The 20,021-nt window shown below is 49.2% G+C and overlaps 1 protein-coding gene across 1 annotated transcript; it reads left to right on the forward strand.

The window, feature by feature from the left end:
- The first annotated feature begins 1,310 nt into the window (after positions 1 to 1,310).
- On the forward strand, positions 1,311 to 15,319 carry REN (renin). Its single transcript, XM_008173751.4, has 9 exons — positions 1,311 to 1,532; positions 4,640 to 4,796; positions 5,724 to 5,847; positions 6,650 to 6,768; positions 8,016 to 8,212; positions 9,828 to 9,950; positions 10,699 to 10,843; positions 11,569 to 11,667; positions 12,362 to 15,319. The coding sequence occupies exons 1-9, from the start codon at positions 1,456 to 1,458 to the stop codon at positions 12,521 to 12,523; spliced, it is 1,203 nt and encodes a 400-aa protein (XP_008171973.1). The 5' UTR covers positions 1,311 to 1,455; the 3' UTR covers positions 12,524 to 15,319.
- Positions 15,320 to 20,021: the final 4,702 nt, after the last annotated feature.

Below are 20,021 nucleotides of genomic sequence, written 5' to 3' on the forward strand. Positions count from 1 at the left end.
AGACAAGGGCTTAAGGAAAACCTTTCATATTGTATCTCTGAGTGAGGATGAGTTCCTTGTGAGGGAGGATAAGAACATAAGAACGGCCGCAATGGGTCAGACCAAAGGTCCATCTAGCCCAGTATCCTGTCTATCAACAGTGGCCAATGCCAGGTGCACCAGAGGGAGTGAACCTAACAGGTAATGATCAAGTTATCTCTCTCCTGCCATCCATCTCCACCATCTGACAAACAGAGGCTAGGGACACCATTCCTTACCCGTCCTGGCTAATAGTCATTAATGGACTTCACCACCATGAATTTATCCAGTTCTCTTTTAAACCCTGTTATAGTCCTAGCCTTCACAACCTCCTCAGGCAAGGAGTTCCACAGGTTGACTGTGCGCTGTGTGAAGAAGAACTTCCTTGTATTTGTTTGAAACCTGCTGCCCATTCATTTCATTTGGTGGCCCCTAGTTCTTATATTAAGATTTTCAGAGCTGCTGGGCATCCACAGGTCCCATTCATTTCAGTGTTAAGTCAGGCCACTCCCCTTAGTGCCTCAGCATGGAGTTCGGAGATGCAACCACCACAGTATTAGCCTTTCCCTAAATGACTTGTGCATGACAACCAGACAGGTCAGATCCTTGAGCAGTGCAAACGGGCACTGCTCCATTGACGTCAGTGAAGCTGTGCTGATTTACATCAGCTGAAGATCCTGCCTAGGGGCTTCAGTGGAGGTAGCGTGAGCTAGTGGTCAAAGCAGGGAGGGACTGGGAGCCAGGTTCCCTGGGTTCTATTCCCAGCCGTGCAACTGTTGGGCAAATCACTCCACCTGTCCAGGCCTTGGGGAGGATAAAATTCACCCACTTTTGCAAAGTCCATCAAGTTCCTAAAATGAACAGCATTATTATGGGCTCAGCTGGGGCCAATTCACCCTCATTCTATAGACTTCCGTAGAGCTAGCCTGATTTACGCCTGCAGACCGTCTGGCCCATGTGGCGTAAATGCCAAGTGTTGTTAAATACTTTGAGATGACTTTGGAATGCTAATAAATTAAAAGAGCACAGGTTAGCTACATGGAGAGGTTTTATTTTTTAAATCCTTTTATTAAATCCCGTTTGCCCTAGTGTACCTGGAGAGATTTGAGCTGCCTTATTGGGATGTATACCGCACCGTGTGTGTGTGTGTGTGTGTGTGTGTGTGTGTCCCACCCAAACCGCCCTTTGCCAGGAAGTGACGTCAAGCTCAGCTCCAAAATCTGTGTACCTATGGAGTGTCCCCATTGGCAGGATTTGTTATCCCCCAGTCTTCCTCCAATCCGCATTGAGCACAAACCTAAACAGATGCAGAAGATTTGGCTATAAAAGCACAATGAGTTTTTCCTCTCCTTTGATGCAAGCAAGAATCTGCTGTCCCAGAGAGAGGTTTCAGCAGTGGCGAGAGAGAGGTCCAAGCAAAGGGAGCAAATTAGAAAGATGCAGCAGTTTTTGATCTTTGTGATGGCTACCTGGGGTGCAGGATTCTTCTGCTCTTCAATTGATGCTTTCCAAAGGTAACGTTCTGTATGTTACTAAAGGCCTAAGGGATGGGGGGTGTGTGTTAATCTCTCTAGCATGTTTCTTTTCACTTTGGCTGTAACTGATGACACAGGCTTCAGCTCCTGTAAATCAGTGCAGCTCTATTGACTTCCATAGAACGATGCTGCTTTACACCAGCTGAGGATCCGGCCCTCACTTTTTAAAGGTTCACTAAAGGGGTCTGGGCTTTCTCTGCTCTCGGTCCCTTGGGGAGGTTGCCTTGGTCAGCAGTGTCTCTATTTTTAAAAATGAAGAGGGGAAGACGAAGGGTTTTCATTTAAATCGTAAATGAGCTGTGAAACGGGTGAAGCAGAGGCTGTGCTATCCTCAGACAGCTGAACTGGGTTTATTTCTGCTTTGTGTCGCTAGAGCAGCCAAAGAATTCACAACTATTTTGGCCCATTTGCCTACTTCGAGAACCTACCAGCAATTGCCAACCTCTGCCATACCACTCAGAGAAGGACAGGTAGCGCACAGCATCCACCTGCCGTGTTTCCACAGCAAGGGCTTCCTCTGTTTCCAAATGCATTTCTCAAGACCGATTCTGATTTCATTACACTGATATAAATTCAGAGTAATGCCACTGAGACCAACGGAGTGACTCCAGATTTCCCCAGTGCAAATGAGATGAGAATCCATCCCACACAATTTAAATTAGGCCTTTGAAGGGGATGTGGGAGAAGTTCCTACCCATGGGTGATGGCTGCAGGGCCAGGACAGAGCAGGTCTGGAAAAGGCAGAGGCAGCCGCAGGGGGTGAGTCCATGGGGGCAGAAACTTCACGGGAATGGCAAGTTGGAGGCTGTGTTGCCACTTAGGAGACTTCTCTTACTGACAAAATAAGAACCCGAGTCAGGTGTCTGAGAACAGAGTATTTTTTTAGCCTTGTAAACGCCTATAGGGACCATGCCTCAGGGCCCAACAATGGGGGGGCGAGGGGGGGGGTAATTAGTGAATAGGTCACCCCAAGGGCTGGTCCTAGACTGAAACACTGGACCCCAATGCTTCTGAGCTTTGGGAAAGGTGGGCCTGAATTTCGCTGGTTGGGGCCATCTCTGGTAGAGCAGGTGATATTTTTCGGTTGAATTAGTTTTTTGGCAAAAAATGCAAACTTGGAGCCATGGAAACGCTTCCCACATTTGTGTTGGTTTTGCCAAATTCTTTGTGTTGGGCGGAGGGGAAACTGCAAATTCGGAAACAATTGAAATGTTTTAATTATTTTTTTGTTTGAAACCACTTTTCATTTCCAAATTTCTTTCCGTTTTATTTTACAAAATCTAAACAAAACATTTCATTCAACCCGAAACAATATTTTATTCAGCTTTTCAATTGGCTTGAAAATGTTCATTTGTGGGTGGATCTAAAAGGATTTTTTTATTTGATTTTTCAGAATTGTCCCTAAAAAAAACCGTTCTCCTCCTAACACTTCTCTACTCACCACACATTAGAATGTGGGAAGAGGGGCAGGGAAAGAAAGGATAACATTTTCTAAAGCACCAAAGTGACTTAGGAGCTGACGTCTCATTTTGAAAAGTGACTTGGGCATTTTTAGGATGCTATGTCTCATTGAAAGTCCATGAAAATTTTACCCCAGATTGCGGACAGGTAACATGAGGAATGACCGGAGACAGAAAGACAGACAGAAGAACATGGAGAAAGAGAGACCCACAGAGAGAGGAAAAGAAAGGCAAAGAGAAGTGGTGTAGATCAGGATGGAAACAAGAGAGGGAGAATAAACTTTGCTGGAGGAGAACATAGAAGAATGAGAAATGTTCACAGCAAAAAGAGAAGGCGGAGGGAAGGCAGTAAGTGCAGAGGCTCAAAGATAACTAGCCAGGTGCTGTATGGGGAGGTTTCTGTTTACTCTCCAGAACCAAGGCCATGCTAGAGGAATCCAAAATGCTCTTGACTTGATGGACTGTTGGTTCGGTCTGATCTGACAAACCCTCTGAACGAAGTAAAAGCTTGTGGTTAGAGCATGGATGGGGTTTCAGGGGTAAGGAATACAGGGGACCCAGCAACCAAGGAGCATTGGGAGGGAAAGGAAAAGTGACTTTATAAAGCTATTAGTGGCAAATGATACCCTGTATTGTGATGCTGTCCCGTCCCATAGGGGCGCAGCCCCCATGCTGCTGGGACTCCGTAAGGAGCGCACTGCACCAATGCCCTGATACAGCACTCAGGGGTGAGTCTGTCCCCCAGCATGAGACTGAAGTCCAACATCCCGAGTGACCGTGTGAGGGTCTGAAAGGTCCAGTGGCATATTCTGCAACAGCAGAAGGGGGGACGGAGGAGGGGGACGACCACCGTGCCCTGGCCAAATTCCAACTCGCGTCAGGCCATTCCGCCTCCTTAAACTCCCCCTGCAGTGTCAATAGAATATAATAGTCTCCTGCATCCTTGGCCCGGCAAGCGTGAGATCTGGCCTCATGCAGTCGTTTTGCTCTACCCAGCTGTGACTGGCCTTAGGCGTGAGCAATGCTGGGTCATCTGGGGACATGTTTCCATAGCTCTGTGCTGATTGTGCCAGTCACCGAGCTGCTTCATCTTCCACTGGGATAAGAGGGGCAGTTTGGGGCAGCCTGTGAGCTCCAGACTCCAGTCAGGCCGGCAGATCTGTTATTCTGAGGCAGGTGTTTACCGCCACCTAGAGTAACTGAGTTGCATTCGCCAGGCCAGCTGCTGTGACAGCCTAGAGGAACGTCGGGTCTCTCCCCCCAGTGTGGCTTTCTACAGGCCCAATTCTGTTCTCAGACCAGTTTTGCTGTGGAGTTACTCGGCTGACTTTGGTGGAATCACTCCTGATTTACACCAGCGTCAGTAAGAGCAGAAGCGGACCCAGATGAAAGAACGGGCACATGGGGATTTTCAAGCATTTATGCATAACGGGTCAGATCCTCAGCTGCTGTCTGTGTAGCCCCCTTTGATTTATATGACCCCAGTTGAGGGTCTAGCTCCGTCTTTCCTGAGATGCAGAGGAAATCTGACAAGCTATCCGGCATCTTATCTTGCCGCTCCCTCCAGGCACCTTGCAACCATTACCCTAACCCCCTGGCATTTTTCCTTCTTCCCCCAATGTACAGGATCCCACTAAAGAAAATGCCCTCAATCCGTCAGACCTTGCAGGAGATGGGTGTGAAAGTGTCAGACGTCTTCCCTGCCTTGAAGCAGAATAAATACGCCGGTGCCACAGGCCCTCGGAACGGGACGGCCCCCACCATCCTCACCAACTATCTGGACGTGAGTTTTCCCCATTGCTTTGGTACCCATCCCCAGGTCTCCTTCCATATTTACGGGCTTGTCGACACAAGAGTTGTACAGCTTTATCTGCCCTGCTGTAGTTAAAGCGGTACAATCCCCCTAGTGTGGACGCAGCTCCGTCGTCCTGTCCCGCACTGACAGAGCTATCGCCACATGGGAAGCCGATAACTTCTGACCGAGCTATAGTGTGTCTTTTAGAATGACGTCCAGACTTGATTAAAAGACTTCAAATGATGGAGAATCTGCCATGTTCCAAAGGCGCGTTCCCATTTACAGGGAAGCACGGAGGGAAACGGACAGGACCGGGAAATACAGAGAGCGCTTCAGGGCAGGAACAATCTTGTGTCGCCCTGAGTCCCCTGGCAGCACTTAAATAAGAATGTGCTGTCGGTGGGGTCGGGGGAGCTGTTCAGAGACACGGGGGCCTAGCCCTGTTTAAGGCTCGGCGTTGCCCGGCCGAAGCGATTTAGATGCCTATGTCCCGTTATTAAAAGGGACTCAGGCTGTTTGCAAGTCGACGGGACATGGGCTCTGAAGTGCCTACGTCGGTTTTGGAAATTGCTCAGGCCTGGCAATGCTCAGCAGAGCAACGCCTAAAACCCTTTAAAAATCTGGGCCCAAGTGCCTTGTCCAAGGTCCCCCAGCATGTCTGTGGTGGAGCCGGAGCAGGTCTCCCGTTGCCCGTATGGGGATGATGGTACCTGTCGACCAGGCTTGCAGGGAGTGACTTAAGTATTAACGTTTGCTAATGGCTGTGAGATCCTCTGATGAGGCGCTTGTTACGCTTAGAGTGCATCGATGGGAAAGCAGGTCATTTTCCTTAGGGATAATGCTCTGCCCAGCCCAAATCGGCATTGCCGGGGCTCCCATTTGGTTCTAACGTTCCTCCCGTTGTGTGTTCTCCAGACCCAGTACTTTGGCGAGATCAGCATTGGCACACCAGCGCAGACCTTCAAGGTGGTCTTTGACACGGGCTCGGCCAACCTTTGGGTGCCTTCCTACAGATGCTCTCCACTCTACAGCGCCTGCGGTGAGCCCTGGAGTGTCTCATGCCCAAGCCACCTGGGAACACTGTCAGGGGCCAAATTCTGGGCTTGTGCAAATCAGGACTCCATTTGACTCAATGGATTGAGAGCAGAATTAGACCCCACTTCTTGTGGCTCATGCAATCAGCCTGCATCATTTTCAATAGGAAGGTTGCATAGGACCCAGAGTGGGGAGTATGGAAGAAGCCTGTGGTGTAACAAAGTGCACACTCACACCTCAACGTGCATGGTGAAATCATAGGGAAACACTACTTCCAGGCGGGACTGTATGTGTCACGGTGCAGGGAAGGGTTCTGGACGCGGCCACTTGGTGGGAGCATGTGTGTGGTCATAGCAGGAGAGAGCACGGCTGATGGGAGGAAAGGACTTGAATGACATCTCAGAACAGATCTCAGGAAGTTGGGAATGTGGGAAAACTGCCACAAACTGCCAGCACCTGTGGAGGGAGTCTGATCTTGTGATGAAGGGAATCGGAGATCTGGGCAGCTATTCCCTGCTCTGACACTGACCCCCTGGGTGACCTTGGGGAAGTCCCTTCATCCCTCTGAGCCTGATCCAAAGCCCATTGAAATCATATGAAAGACTCCCATTGACTTGGATGGGCTTTGGCTTAGGCTCTCTCTGTAAAAAGGGAATAATTCTTCACTGCATCACAGGGCAGGGGGCGGAAGAATTAATTAACCTTCGTGAGGCACTCACATACTATAGTGATGGAAGCAGATAGCGCCCGCCTGTCATGCTGATTGGCTTTAACTCCTGCCACTCTCCTTTCTAATGTATCCCCAGTGTCTCACAACCGCTACGACTCTTCCAAGTCACGCACGTACCTGGAGAACGGAACGGGCTTTGCTATCCAGTATGGATCAGGAAGCGTGAAAGGCTTCCTCAGCCAGGATGTCGTCATGGTAAGTGCTGGCAAAGCCATGGTAAGTGCTGGCAAAGCCATGCTAAGGATAAACCCGATGGTCTACTCCAAAGCCCATTGAAGTCAATGGAAAGACACCCACTGACTCCACTAAGCTTTGTATCAGGCCATTACCCGCCCCCAGCATAGGTCAAATCCTCCACTAGTGTAACTCAGTAGAGCACCATTGACTTCTATGTAGACATACCCATTGCACCAGCTGGGGATCTGGCCCATTGACTCAGTGGATTTCTATAGCAAAGATTTCATCTGCAAAGATCCCAAAGCACTTTACAGACTGACAGGATTGCTTCCCCCATCAGTCGAGCCAGTTCTGTCCTGGAACATGGACGCACCACACAACCACGTTTCAAAGCTGGGTAGAGCAAAGTAGACTACAGCTCTTTGAGTGCATGGCAGCTGCATCCACACAGCTAAGTAGTGTGAGGCAGGCTACTGCGGGGTCGATTTACACCCCAGCTAGCCTCAAACTAAGTGTTCATGTAGACAAGCCCTTCCTTTTTCCGGTAAATGAAAGCATAGATTCTCCCATAATCACTGGATTCCTGGAGTTTCGTGCTTTAAGAACCATGTCAAGTATTGGAAGGGTCCTGAAAAAATCAAGAGCACTGACAACCCTGGAATGTCCAATAGCGAGGAGTGTAGTAGGTTTTGTTTAAACTCACATCACCACAGGCATTGTTAGTTCCACAGGGCTAGGAGCCTGTCAGACTTTTGCCCAAAATACAGGAGAACGGAAGCCAGGGTTTGTGGCTCCACCTGCAATGATTTGGAGCCTGGCTGAGCACCCCCAGCTCCCATCAGAGGTCAGCGGGAGTTGTGGGGCTCAACATGAAAATCAGGCTGTTGGGAGGGATGATCTCCATTCCCTTGAGCAGCAGTAGTGTTTGGGGTGGATGCGGGGCAGAGCAGCGTCTGCAGTGGTTCATAGTGGCTGTGGTCATGTGTGCACGGGGTTAGAGCAGCCCGTGTGGCTGCTCTAATCTGCACTGGAAACAGCAGTAGTCCCTGAAAACCCCAGGATCAGGGAGCTTCACTACTTATCCCTTGGTCCTTGAACTCTGCATGGATGAATCAGGGTCTGTTGTGCTCCCAGCCCTCTTGAGTGTTTAAATGAGCAACATGCAAAATACCCGAGTGCACGATACTTGTGCACCAAAGAGAAACACACTAGACCCCCATGTACCCTCGACTAATCTACATTGTCTCATACTCTTCTCTCCCCAGGTGGCTGATATCCCCATCATCCAGGTCTTTGCTGAAGCCACGGCGCTGCCTGCCTTCCCCTTCATCTTTGCCAGATTTGATGGGGTGCTGGGCATGGGGTACCCCAGCCAGGCCATCGATGGCATCACCCCAGTGTTTGACCGGATCCTCTCCCAGCAGATCCTGAAGGAGGATGTGTTCTCGGTCTACTACAGCAGGTGGGTGTCGCTCGTAGCAAACAGCCTGTACCACAGAGGAACTGGGAGTGCTGCATGAGTCTATTAGTCCTGTACAGTGTGGTGGAGGTCTCTGGGGTTCACTACTGCAAGAGTAATGGGGATAAAAGTTGTCTGGGTTCAGAGTTATGGCCTTGTTTGGCATGGCCTTCACTGTCTGTTCAAGAAACAGAAGAGCAGGAAGGTTGGCAGGGTTGGAACTGAATAAGAGAGGAGCTGTGGGGCCAGGCTGGAAGGGCACAGGCAGAGTTGTGTGGGTGCCCCGAACAGGAGTAATAGGAGAAGCTGTGGACCAACATTGAGAGGCCGGGCACAGTTGTGTTGGGGATCCATTACTGGACTAACCAGGGGTGTTGCAGGTCAGAGTGAAAGGCAGACCTGGTCAAAAATTGTCATTCAAAACATGTTTTGGTGGAAAATGGCTTTTTCGTTAAACAAATGGGTATTTCTTACAGAAAAATTATTTGTGACCCCAAAAATGTTCAGGTTCTTGTGAAAAAAGGGAAAACCCCAAAACCGAAATTGTTTGGGCTTTCCACAGCTGAAAAGGCGGAGGAGAAGTCGTTTTTTCAATGAAAATCCAAAAACTTTTGAGGAAAAATATTGATGGAATTAAAAATGTCTCCGTTTCCATCCAACATGTGTGCAGCATCGACCCCCGCTTCCCGGCCAGCTTTAGTGAAAGGCCTTTGGAAGCGTGGCTTGGGGGAAGCTTACCCTGAAGCCATCTGCACCGTGCTCAGCCCACACTGGTGCTGTCACTTCCTGGCTTTTATGAGCAGTAAAACTAAATTCAAGAGACAAAAAATAATGCGAAACAAATCTGGAAATCAGAATGTGAAGCGACACGTGTGGATCTCGTGCTCTCTCGTAAAGGTGCGACTGTCAGTGATGAACAGAGCCTAATGACGCCTTTCCCAAAGTCCTTGGTCTGCAGTCCTGGGCCAGATCCTCAGTTGATGTGAATGAGTGTAGCTCTAGGCCAGCTTGCACCAGTTCAGGATCTGGCCAGCTGGTACGCAGAGCTCCTGAAGGCAAAATCTCCATAGGATCCTTGTTTTATTAGATTTCTCTTTCTTTGCAGAGCTTCGAAGTAAGAAGATGATAAAACACAAACCCTCTCGAGGCGTCACCACACTAACAATCACCCTTGCACCCCGGTGCTGGGCGGTAAACTCTGCTAGCTCTGCCAGAAACATACCAAAAAATGACTCCCTTTAGCAGCCCAGTATTGGTTAGTATGAGCTCCCTCTGCACTTACTGGGCCACTGACACAAGAGGTCCATTACGCTCACTGGAACACTCCTCGGCCTCTAAAGCACGGCCTTGCCCGAGCAGCCTGATGGCAGCTTTGCTAGGTGTGAACTTGAGATCCCCAAGAAGCCTCTAATCAGAGCTTTCAGCATGCTGGAGCCATTTCCCAGACTCTATTCACCGTGCACACTAACTCCCCTCACTCGATTCATCTGGCACATGGGAAATCTGCAAGGCATCATGTCTTGGTCCCTATGGGGTTTCCCCAGGCCCTGCCTTCCTGGAGTGGAGACCCGAGAGAAGGGACAAGCTAGGAAGTTACTCTGTTGTGTTTATGTCCTAGGAACTCTCTTCTGAAACCCGGAGGGGAAATTATCCTTGGAGGAAGTGATCCAGCCTACTACACGGGGGATTTTCACTACCTGAACGTCAACAAGAACGGCTACTGGCAGATCAGCATGAAGGGGTCAGTAGCAGGGAGCACGCCTGGCCCTTACCTAGCTCCCTCCCTCCTAGGTGGGGAGGGATTTGGGGAGGTACGGTAGAGTTATCAAAGCTGGAATCGGGCTGGGTCACTGGGGTTAACCCCTTTAACGCCTGCAAAAAGTGCTGGGGGACAAATAACATTGGATCCCAAAGGTTAACAAGAATAGTGCTGACTTCGTGTGTCACCCTCCTCGTGCTCAACATGAGAGAATTACCTACAGTCCAGTCCCGGGAGGTCGGTAAGCCCAGTTCACAGGCAGGGAGACTGAGACACAGGGTGTGATATGTCCAAGGAGACACAGAGTCGTTGGCAGCGCAGCGCTAGAACCCATTCAGCATGCACAAGCCACCCACGTACACCCCAGCCCCGAGCCTGGGGTTCCTGACCCTGAGCTGTATGTGTTACAGGGCTGGGGCTGGGAGGAATGTGTAGGAGCTAGCAGATTGATGTGGCCGGGGCCCAAGAAGAGCGCTTGGGTCTGTTGGAAGGGTCAGAGCAGATGCACGTCAGCACCTAGCAGCAGGATGTGAAGGGAGGTGGAAGGAGATGGACTGGGAGGGAAGGAGTTGGTGCTGATTGGAGGGGCCAGGAGAGAGAGGGAGCTGCCTAGATTTATGTAATTTCTAAGGCTCCTGTTGACCTTGATATTACAGGGCAGGGGTGACCAGAGTGCTGTCGGGAGGGGAGAGGGTAGGGGAAAGTCAGAGCTCTTTCCTTCACTCCATAGGGTGTCTGTCGGTGCTGAGACATTGTTCTGCAAAGAAGGTTGTTCGGTGGCTATCGACACTGGGGCTTCCTACATCACCGGCCCAGCAGGCTCCATAGCCGTGCTGATGAGAGCCATCCAGGCGGCGGAGCTGGCAGAAGGAGGGGTGAGCAAACCCACCATTCGCTCTTGTCCATCTGCTCGCTGGTTGGCATGTGACCAAGCAGCCAGCTTCACGAGGTCCCGACCTGGGAACTAGGGCAGGTGCTGGGGATGAGGTTACAATTGATTCCCAGGGGAGAGCACGCAGCTTGCCTCTCCTTGGCTGTGACAGTGCCCCTGTCTTTCCAGACCATGGGATAGCACTGGCCATTCCCATTGGCAGAGACAGGTCATCTCATCCTCTCCCAGCGGTGCAGGAGCAGATGGAGTGTGTTGATGACTTCTTTATGAAGCCAGGGGTCAAAGACTCCATGTGTGTTAGGGCTGGCCAGGGGTGGATAAGGAGAGAGATTCCTTTTGGGAGCGTAGTCACAGCCCCAGGCAGAGGGAGGCAGAACAGGACTCCTGGCCCCCAGGTTTTTACTGTCTTGTTAACTCACTCTTGGTCTCCTTCCAGCTTGTTCTGTGTGGTTGCACCTCTTTGGGAGGCGGGGTGAGGTAGTCCAAGAAGCCCAAATGAGCAGTGAAGGGGGGCGGGTGATATGGGATGCCCCACACTGTTCGGTCTCCATTGCTAGCATGGGTCTGCTTTATCGAATGAGATGCAACAGCCTCTAGTTGAGGCTACTTGTGCCTACAGTAGGTTCTTTGCTGGACCGTCCTGCTCTGAGCCCCAGGAGACAGCCTCTGTAGAACCTAATCACCTTCTCCTTCCTTCCTCTGCTCCAGTATGTCGTTGACTGTGACAAAGTCCACCTGCTGCCCGATATCGCCTTCCACCTCGGTGGGAAGGTCTACACACTCAGTGGCTCAGCCTACGTCCTCCGGGTGAGATGCCTATCCTCTGTTAATGGCGGTGGGGGTGGGGGAAGGCAGCTGCTGCTCCTGACAAGGGATTTCTAGGTGATGCCCACTAAAGAACATGTGTGCCAGCATTAAGGGCAGAAAAGGGTTTAGCAAGAGATCACTTCTTTTCGGGCAGTTCCCCAGTTGTGTTCTTTATCTGGTTCAGAGCTGTTATTTTGGGTATCATCAGCCGTGGACTCCAGACTTATGCCCAATATATTATTCCCATAACACACCTAGGAATAAAAATAAGCCTAAACCAGAACTAGTTTTTCCAAAGCTCACAAAGTTGGTGGAGCTGTCTGGATAAACGAGGACCTGACTCCAACCCCCCACCCCCTGCTTTTACAAAACACAAACCCTCCCTGGGTAATTTCACATCTTCACAGCAAAATCTCAGGAGTGAAGAGCACAGCAGCAGGAGAATCTGGTGTGAGGGGCAGGGCCTGGGGTGAGGAGCAGGAATCTGGAGCAGGCCTGGCTGGAAAGGCCTGGCTGACTGAAGTGTGGACCAGACTCCTGGGAGAAGAGGTTGTGGAGCTAAGTAGCAACCGGGGGGTGGGGGGGAGCAGTTACCTGGGGCATTTCAGGGTCTGGGGAAACAAATTCCAATCCAGGGCAGGAATCTCTCCCCCCGGCGTCTGTCCTCATAAGCTGGGCCTCTTTCCTTTCATAGCAATCCCAGTATGGAGAGGACATCTGCATCGTGGCATTCTCAGGTCTGGACATCCCTCCTCCAACCGGCCCCCTCTGGATCCTGGGAGCCAGCTTCATCGGGCAATACTACACCGAATTCGACCGGCGGAACAACCGAATCGGCTTCGCCACCTCCCTCTGACAGCAGGAGTGGGGGAGTTGGGCAGAGGGAAAAGGAGAGAGTATCGGTTTGGAGAAGAAACACAAGACTGCCAAGGAGAAGCATTTTAAACTGTGAAAGAGAATAGCTTAGCGGAGTAGTTCCTTAAAAGCACAAAAAACACGCCCTGTCTATATTTAAGCAAAAACCCCTTATTGGTCCACTTTGAAAATCAATGCTACACTTCAGTGATAGGCCTCAGAATTAGCCCTCTTTGCTCCAGAACTTCTCCACTCCATGGTCCTCATCACGCAGGCACCGATCTCCTCTTCCCTGGGGACTGGGTCTCGTCACTTGCAACTTTTATTTTTCCAAATTGTTTTGAGCCTCCTTTTGCCGCAGCTGGACTTACTGCTACATTCCTACCCTATGAATCAGCTGAGAGAGACACTTGCCCACAAGCCAGAATTTTCTAAGAGTGTAATACGTTACATTGGGTGAATTTGACCTCTACCTAGCTGCCTAAATGAGAGCTGAGAACTTGAGAAGATCTGGCCCTAATTGGGGGTACCAAGTGCTTTGAAATTGGGCCCTGAGCTCTTCTGAAAAATTAGGACCTTAGTGGCACAGTGATAAGAAGGTTTTTGAAAGGTGACTTACTAAAAAAAAAAAATCAATTTCTAATATCAACCCAAGGTGGCGTTTTTAAGGGGGATATTCCCCTCCCCCTGAGGTTGGTTTTTTTATATTAGCATTTCAGATTTTTCTCTCCCCTGACAGACCATATGGATGTCTGGAGAACAGGTAGGAATATGACATCAAACTTCAGGAAAGTGAAACCTGACTGATCCATAGTTTTGTTTGTTAGTTGTTTTGTTTTTAAGGCCAGAAGAGACCTTTGTGATCTGACCTCCTGCATAACACCGGCCAGCGAATTTCCCAGAAATTCCTGCCTCAAGCCCATATCTGAGAATTGAGCTAGAGAATATTTTTTTAGAAAGAGACATCCAATCTTAATGGGGAGGCTATTTGATTTTGTTCGTTCCAGACTCCTCAGAATGCGTTTTTGTTGCTTTTGCTTCTTTTTGTTCATGCCTAGTGCAGATGTTTGAGAGAAAAGCTCTTTTTGTTCATGAGGAGAAAGGGGCAGCAAACCCTTAAGGCCGAAAGATGCTCAGATGATTGTGAGGGGATCACATCTTGATAGAGACAGTGCTGCAGATGACGCCTCTCTCTTCTGCAGTCTCCCCTTCCATTTGCCATCACATAACAGCCCTGTGGCGATTGCGGAGATGGAAGAGCGATAACCGGAAAGGCTTCAATAGATTTTTTAGCTAGCTGCTGATGCAATTTAGCAGGGGAAATGAGGCGGAGGAGCCGGCACCATAAATCAGCCAGCTCTCCATAAACCACCAGCAAGTCTCCTCTGGACCCACAGTGGTTCGTCTACCACCGTTTGAGAACCTTGGAATGACGGGCTGGGAAAGCCCCCATCCCAGAACCCCTCTGACAAAACCAGAGAGGACCAGACTCTGCATTCCGGAAATGTTACCTTGAAAATATCAAGCGAAGGGAAAAAAGCTTTTAAAAGAAAAATCTTTCAAGCTTCCTTTTTCCAACCTTAAAAAAAAAAAAGGCAAAAGCTCATTTTATTCCCCCTTAGTGGGTCACCTTTAGTATGCTGATGCTTAACAGCACTGCCAGGATTAAAGGGAAGAGCTCTGTGAAATGCTCACTTGAAGCTGCACCTCTCGGATTGATGCATGGATCTTTGGAAGTGGTTGCAGGGTTCCAGAAAGTTGGAACCTTCAAAAGCCAACAGGTCCTGGAAATCAGGTTGGAGGCCTCAATTCCCACCGCGCTGTAACAGTAGGTTACAGGGAGGTGCCCTGAATCCTTACAACCTTTTTAGACTTTAAAGTGGGCTTCTGTTCTGAAAAGTGACCACGTAAAAAATGGTTCCTTCCTACTCAACCAATCAGCTCCCTGGGTTTGACTGACCCTCATCCTGGAACACACTGCAGTTCTGATCTGATGTAAATGACTGCCCAAGGGGCGGGGCAATGGTGAATTCCCTCTCCCTCCACCCCCGCTGCCCCGTTGCATATGCAGTTGTATCTTGTTTTGCAGCTCCTATTAGACCTGCAAAGCCAGTACTGCTGCAGGAGAGTGAGCTGAACTGTACTCTTGCTTACGCATCGTTGACAGCAATGTTAATCTGCCCTCCATTCCACCACCACCTGTGCAACGCCATTGATGATGATGGGGATACAGAGGGATAGTGCGGGCAGAATTGTATTATGCACTAGCCAGGTTTCATAATTCATGAGCCAAATGGAACCAGCTTGCCTTTCAGATCCCAGGGTGCGTGCATGCAGCTTTCAGCTAAGGGAGCAGGGGGCAAGTCAACTCCTCTACCTCCAGTGGAGTTGGACTGAGTATAAATGGAGGTACAACAAACCTTTTAAAAAAAAAATATTTTAAACTGAGTGTATTTGATCTGGAAATCCAAATCAGCACAACAAACATGGATCTCCCGAGTGTCATTTGTAGATATTTTTCTCAGAGCAGAGGCATACTTTAAGGTAACAGTCCTACGTTAAAATGATTAACGATCAATTGACTTGTGGATAGAACACTGGGGATGCTACCAGCCGATGGCTGCCTGCCAGGAACAGCTGAGTGTTTTGTCAAACTTTTCCATGTTGTATGTTTGTTTTTGAGTGGTAGAAAAGCAACTCATGTGTCGTTTAATGATATATTTATAGCTTGTGTTAATCCTGCCTACTCCATGACCTTTTGTATTAAACAAAGGCTCAAAGCAACAAGGACTCTGAACTGATGTTGTTTGTTATTGCAGATGCAAGAGAAATCAAACGGATTTAAGAGCATAACAAGTGTTTCTTTATCCGAGTTTACCATAACAGACACAAAGTGTATGTCGACACTGCAGCTGGGAGATGGCACAGGCTAGCCGCTGGAGTCAAAGCCTGCCCAACTCTCTCTGTGTGAGTTCAGGTGGCTAGCTTGTAATGCCACCTGTGAGGAACTAGCCACTCTGCAATTTTTGGAGTGTTAGCTTGAGTGAAGCTATCATGAGTCTGTCCACCTGGGCTGGGAGGTATACTGCTAGCTGCAGTGTAGACAGACCCTCAGTGTAAGCACAATATAAGAAAAGGCAGCAAAATACTCTGGCACTGAATCTAAACACATTACGGATCCTTCGTATATGTGGCCAAAATCAAAACAAAAAGTTAGTCCTGTTGAAAGGATACCGATGTATCGTTCTTGTGTGCTCGTGCCTACATAACGGCGTTTTGTGTGTGCGTTTCCAGAGTTGGACAGAAAATACGTGGCCGTGAAGCGTGCGAGGCTGCGGAGAGTGGGGAGTGAGATTTTCTTTGCTTTGGATTGTATTCCTATTTTCAACCTCTCACAACCCTGCAGGCTGGTTTTTGTTACACCCCCTGGGGATCACAATGCAGCAACTGAGAAACACGGGGCTAGAGAAAAAGAATGGTCTTCCGGCTGCTCACCAGGAGCCCTGAATTCAATTCCCAGCTCTGCCAGACGCGCGGGGTGACCTCACGTACATCAGCCAGGGCCCGATTTTCAAAAGGGCGCCGCGTCCGATTTACAGCGCCCTGGGCTCTTTTGAAAAATCTGGCTGTTCATCTCTCAGTGCCCCGGTTCCCCAACTGTAAAATGGAGATAATACTTCTCTCCCACCCTTTACTAGCTAAATAGATGAGAGAGAAACTCTTTGGGTCACAGAACGGCTCTTCCTATGAGCTTGTACGGGGCAGCTGCGCTGGGGGCTGTAGCTGTTTCTGTAATACAAATAGCATGGAGGTGATGCTGCAGTCAGATGGGTTTGGGAGCGGAAAGGGGGCACTAACCTACTCATACTCCTCCCACGAGCCTAAGCTAAAGAATTTGATGGGAATGAAACAAGTAGGGCTCTCTAGGCATTAAACAGGGGTCTGTGGCAGTCACTCAGGGATCCCATGGAGTTGAATAGAGTGTTGTACCAGTTGTTATGCTGGGTGGGGGTGGGGCTGCTCAGAGAGGGTCTCAAGCAGTGCCTTTGGGGGGAAGTTCTGGGGGTGTCTGCACTCCCTGTTTCTCGAAGAATGGGCGGCCTGCCTGGGATAACCCAGCAGGAAGTGGAGTGTGAGGTCATGGAGTAGCACAGTTGTGTGCTCCATGTGATGCCGGCAGAAGGAGACAGAGCTCTATTCTAGCCCCAGCTCTGCCGTCGCCGGGGCATGTGATTCCAGGCAGGGCACATCACTTCTCTAGCCAAGAGGAACAACATCCAAGTATCTGGAGAAAAATTAAACTGAGTCAGAGGCTTAAAATAGACCACACAATCCCCTCACAGAGTACGAGGGGCTGCCCTACACACACACACCCTGCTAACCCAGTGTAAAGGTATCCACGCAGGGACTGGCATGGGTTAACTAGCTCTATTTAAAAGGTGATTTGAATTAAATCAGTACAAAGTTGTGTGTGCAGACAAGGGCTTAAGGAAAACCTTTTATATTGTATCTCTGAGTGAGGATGGGTTCCTTGTGAGGGAGGATAAGAACATAAGAACGGACGCACTGGGTCAGACCAAAGGTCTATCTAGCCCAGTTTCCTGTCTATCAACAGTGGCCAATGCCAGGTGCACCAGAGGGAGTGAACCTAACAGGTAATGATCAAGTGATCTCTCTCCTGCCATCCATCTCCACCCTCTGACAAACAGAGGCTAGGGACACCATTCCTTAGCCATCCTGGCTAATAGTCATTAATGGACTTCACCACCATGAATTTATCCTGTTCTCTTTTAAACCCTGTTATAGTCCTAGCCTTCACAACCTCCTCAGGCAAGGAGTTCCACAAGTTGACTGTGCACTGTGTGAAGAAGAACTTCCTTGTATTTGTTTTAAACCTGCTGCCCATTAATTTTATTTGGTGGCCCCTAGTTCTTGTATTATGGGAATAAGTAAATAACTTTTCCTTATCTACTTTCTCCACATCACTCATGATTTTATATACCTCTATCATATCCCCCCTTAGTATCCTCTCATCCAAGCTGAAAAGTACTAGCCTCTTTAATCGCTCCTCATATGGGACCCGTTCCAAACCCCTAATCATTTTAGTTGCCCTTCTCTGAACCTTTTCTAGTGCCAATATGTCTTTTTTGAGATGAGGAGACCACATCTGTTTGCAGTATTCAAGATGTGGGTGTACCATCGATTTATATAAGGGCAATAATATATTCTCCGTCTTATTCTCTATCCCCTTTTTAATAATTCCTAATATCCTGTTTGCTTTTTTACTGCCTCTGCACACTGCGTGGACATCTTCAGAGAACGATCCACGATGACTCCAAGATTTTTTTCCTGATTCGTTGTAGCTAAATTAGCCCCCGTCATATTGTATGTATAGTTGGGGTTATTTTTTCCAATGTGCATTACTTTACAATTATCCACATTAAATTTCATTTGCCATTTTGTTGCCCAATCACTCTAGTTTTGTGAGATCTTTTTGAAGTTCCTCACAGTCTGCTTTGGTCTTAACTATCTTGAGCAGTTTAGGATCCTACCATATATGGTCTGGTCCAAACAGCAAGGGAACCCCTGCAACTAGGGGGTGACAGCAGGCCCATGCCATATAGGGGAGGCCCTCCTTCACAGGGAACCCCTTCTACTGGAGGGCAGGGCTTCCGCCGACTCAGCCTGTGGAGGGCTGGCCTGGAACTCCGGGCTCCTATGCCCCCCAAAAGGCTTCCCTCTGGATTGGGAGCAGTGACCCTCTCCTGAAGTACAAAGGTGACCCAGCCTTGCCCCCGCTCCAGAAGACTCCAAGGGCAAGTCTTGAGGAGCGTGGGGGAGCGTCCAAGGAATGGGTGGGAGAGATTGGAGAGCAGGGGGTAATGAGGTCAGGGTGAGGAGTTGGAGCAGTGTGGGGGGGGGGGAATCAGAAGATGGGGAGATAGAGTAGGGGGCTATATGAGGAGAGAGTGGTGGGGGAGGTGGCAGCATGGTGTGTATGTGTGTGTAGGGGTCACAATTCCTCCCCACGACGGCTCCGCTCAGCAGCGGAAGTGAGCTCTGGGGTTCCCCTTCCCTGCACTGCTCCCCCAACAGGGGAAGGGAGACCTGAGCTCCCCTCCCTCCCCACATTGCCTCCAGCACTAGAGAAGGGGGTCCAGACTCCCCTAAGGCCCAAGCCATCTGTGTGGGGGCAGCAGCAACATACAGTACATCTGTGCTTCCCCTCCCAGCTTGACCCTGGAGCACTTCAAAGAGGCCCTCACTTATCTTCCTTTCACAGCATGGACATGCAGACAGTGTTAAACAATACCCTTTATAGGTCTGAAGGTCTGGCTCTTCCCAGGGAGCTGAGCCCGGCCTGTGCCTGTAGCTCTTTTGAGGCCAGTATATTAACTCGGGAGGTCCCCGGTTCGGTCCCGAGTGATGACAAAGACGACGGTCGCTACATAAGCGCATGTGCATGTATGTATATAAACAAAACTAGTGATTGCCCAAGGTTAAAGTCTTAAATTCATGCTGCCTGTTTTCTCCGACTTCAGATTGCTGTTATGTTTACAGACAGTATCAGTTTAAATAATTGGGTCAAGACGTTTAGCCATACACGCTCGCTAGCTTTTGTCAGTTTGTTTGAATTCGTTTTTGTTGCAAAGCAGCATGCTTTCATTCACAACTACAGAGTTAGCAATACCCAGGTAGGTACGAAAGAGTAGTTACTACTTAGATTGTAAGCCCTCTGAGGCAATCTGTCTCTTGGTTTCTGTGTTTGTACAGCACCTAGCATCATAAGGGTCTGGTCCATGACTTGGGCTTCTACATCGTCCGGCCATACAAATAACAGCAACAAAACGTCTATGTGGGAGGTGAAATTCTGCAAACTGATCTGTGCCTTAATTCTCCATTTGTTAAAAGAGGATCCTGCTTCCGTACCTCAGAGGGGTCTCGCATGAATTTATGCTTCAATACTCTGGTGATGGGCACCGCAGAAGAACATAGACAGTGGGTGTGAAAGGCTGGGCTTAAATATCTGGTTTTGCTTTTCAGGAGCCAACGCTTGTAGGAGGTCTGTAGAATGTTTGTAAAGAGCTTTGCAGTTAGTTGTGCTGTGTCTAAAACGGCAATACATTTTCTACAAAAATAACCACAGGTAACAGCCTTTACCTACCAGTTGCTTACAGAGAGGTGCTTTAGGTCTTTTTAGGAGCCCTGGTTGTATCCTCTGGACATGTTTGTTTGGGTTTTAACACTAACATTTGGAGGGGGAAGGTCTCTATGGTGCATGTCCAAAGAAGCCTCACTTCAGTCTCCCCAGGGGAGACAAAGGGAAGGTGTCCTTTTAATATCTCCCACCACTCAACCATACGGAAGACTATAGAGCAACATTTGTGTGTTTCAGGAAAGAAGTCTGAGCTTGGAGCGGAGCCAAAACACACCCGTGCTGAGTGACAAGCGCAAACATCTACTGGAAGCTCCTAATCCTAGTCTGTGCACTGGGTCCT

Source organism: Chrysemys picta, chromosome 4 (assembly GCF_011386835.1).
Source record: "Chrysemys picta bellii isolate R12L10 chromosome 4, ASM1138683v2, whole genome shotgun sequence".
In the NCBI taxonomy this organism is placed as follows: Eukaryota; Metazoa; Chordata; order Testudines; family Emydidae; genus Chrysemys; species Chrysemys picta.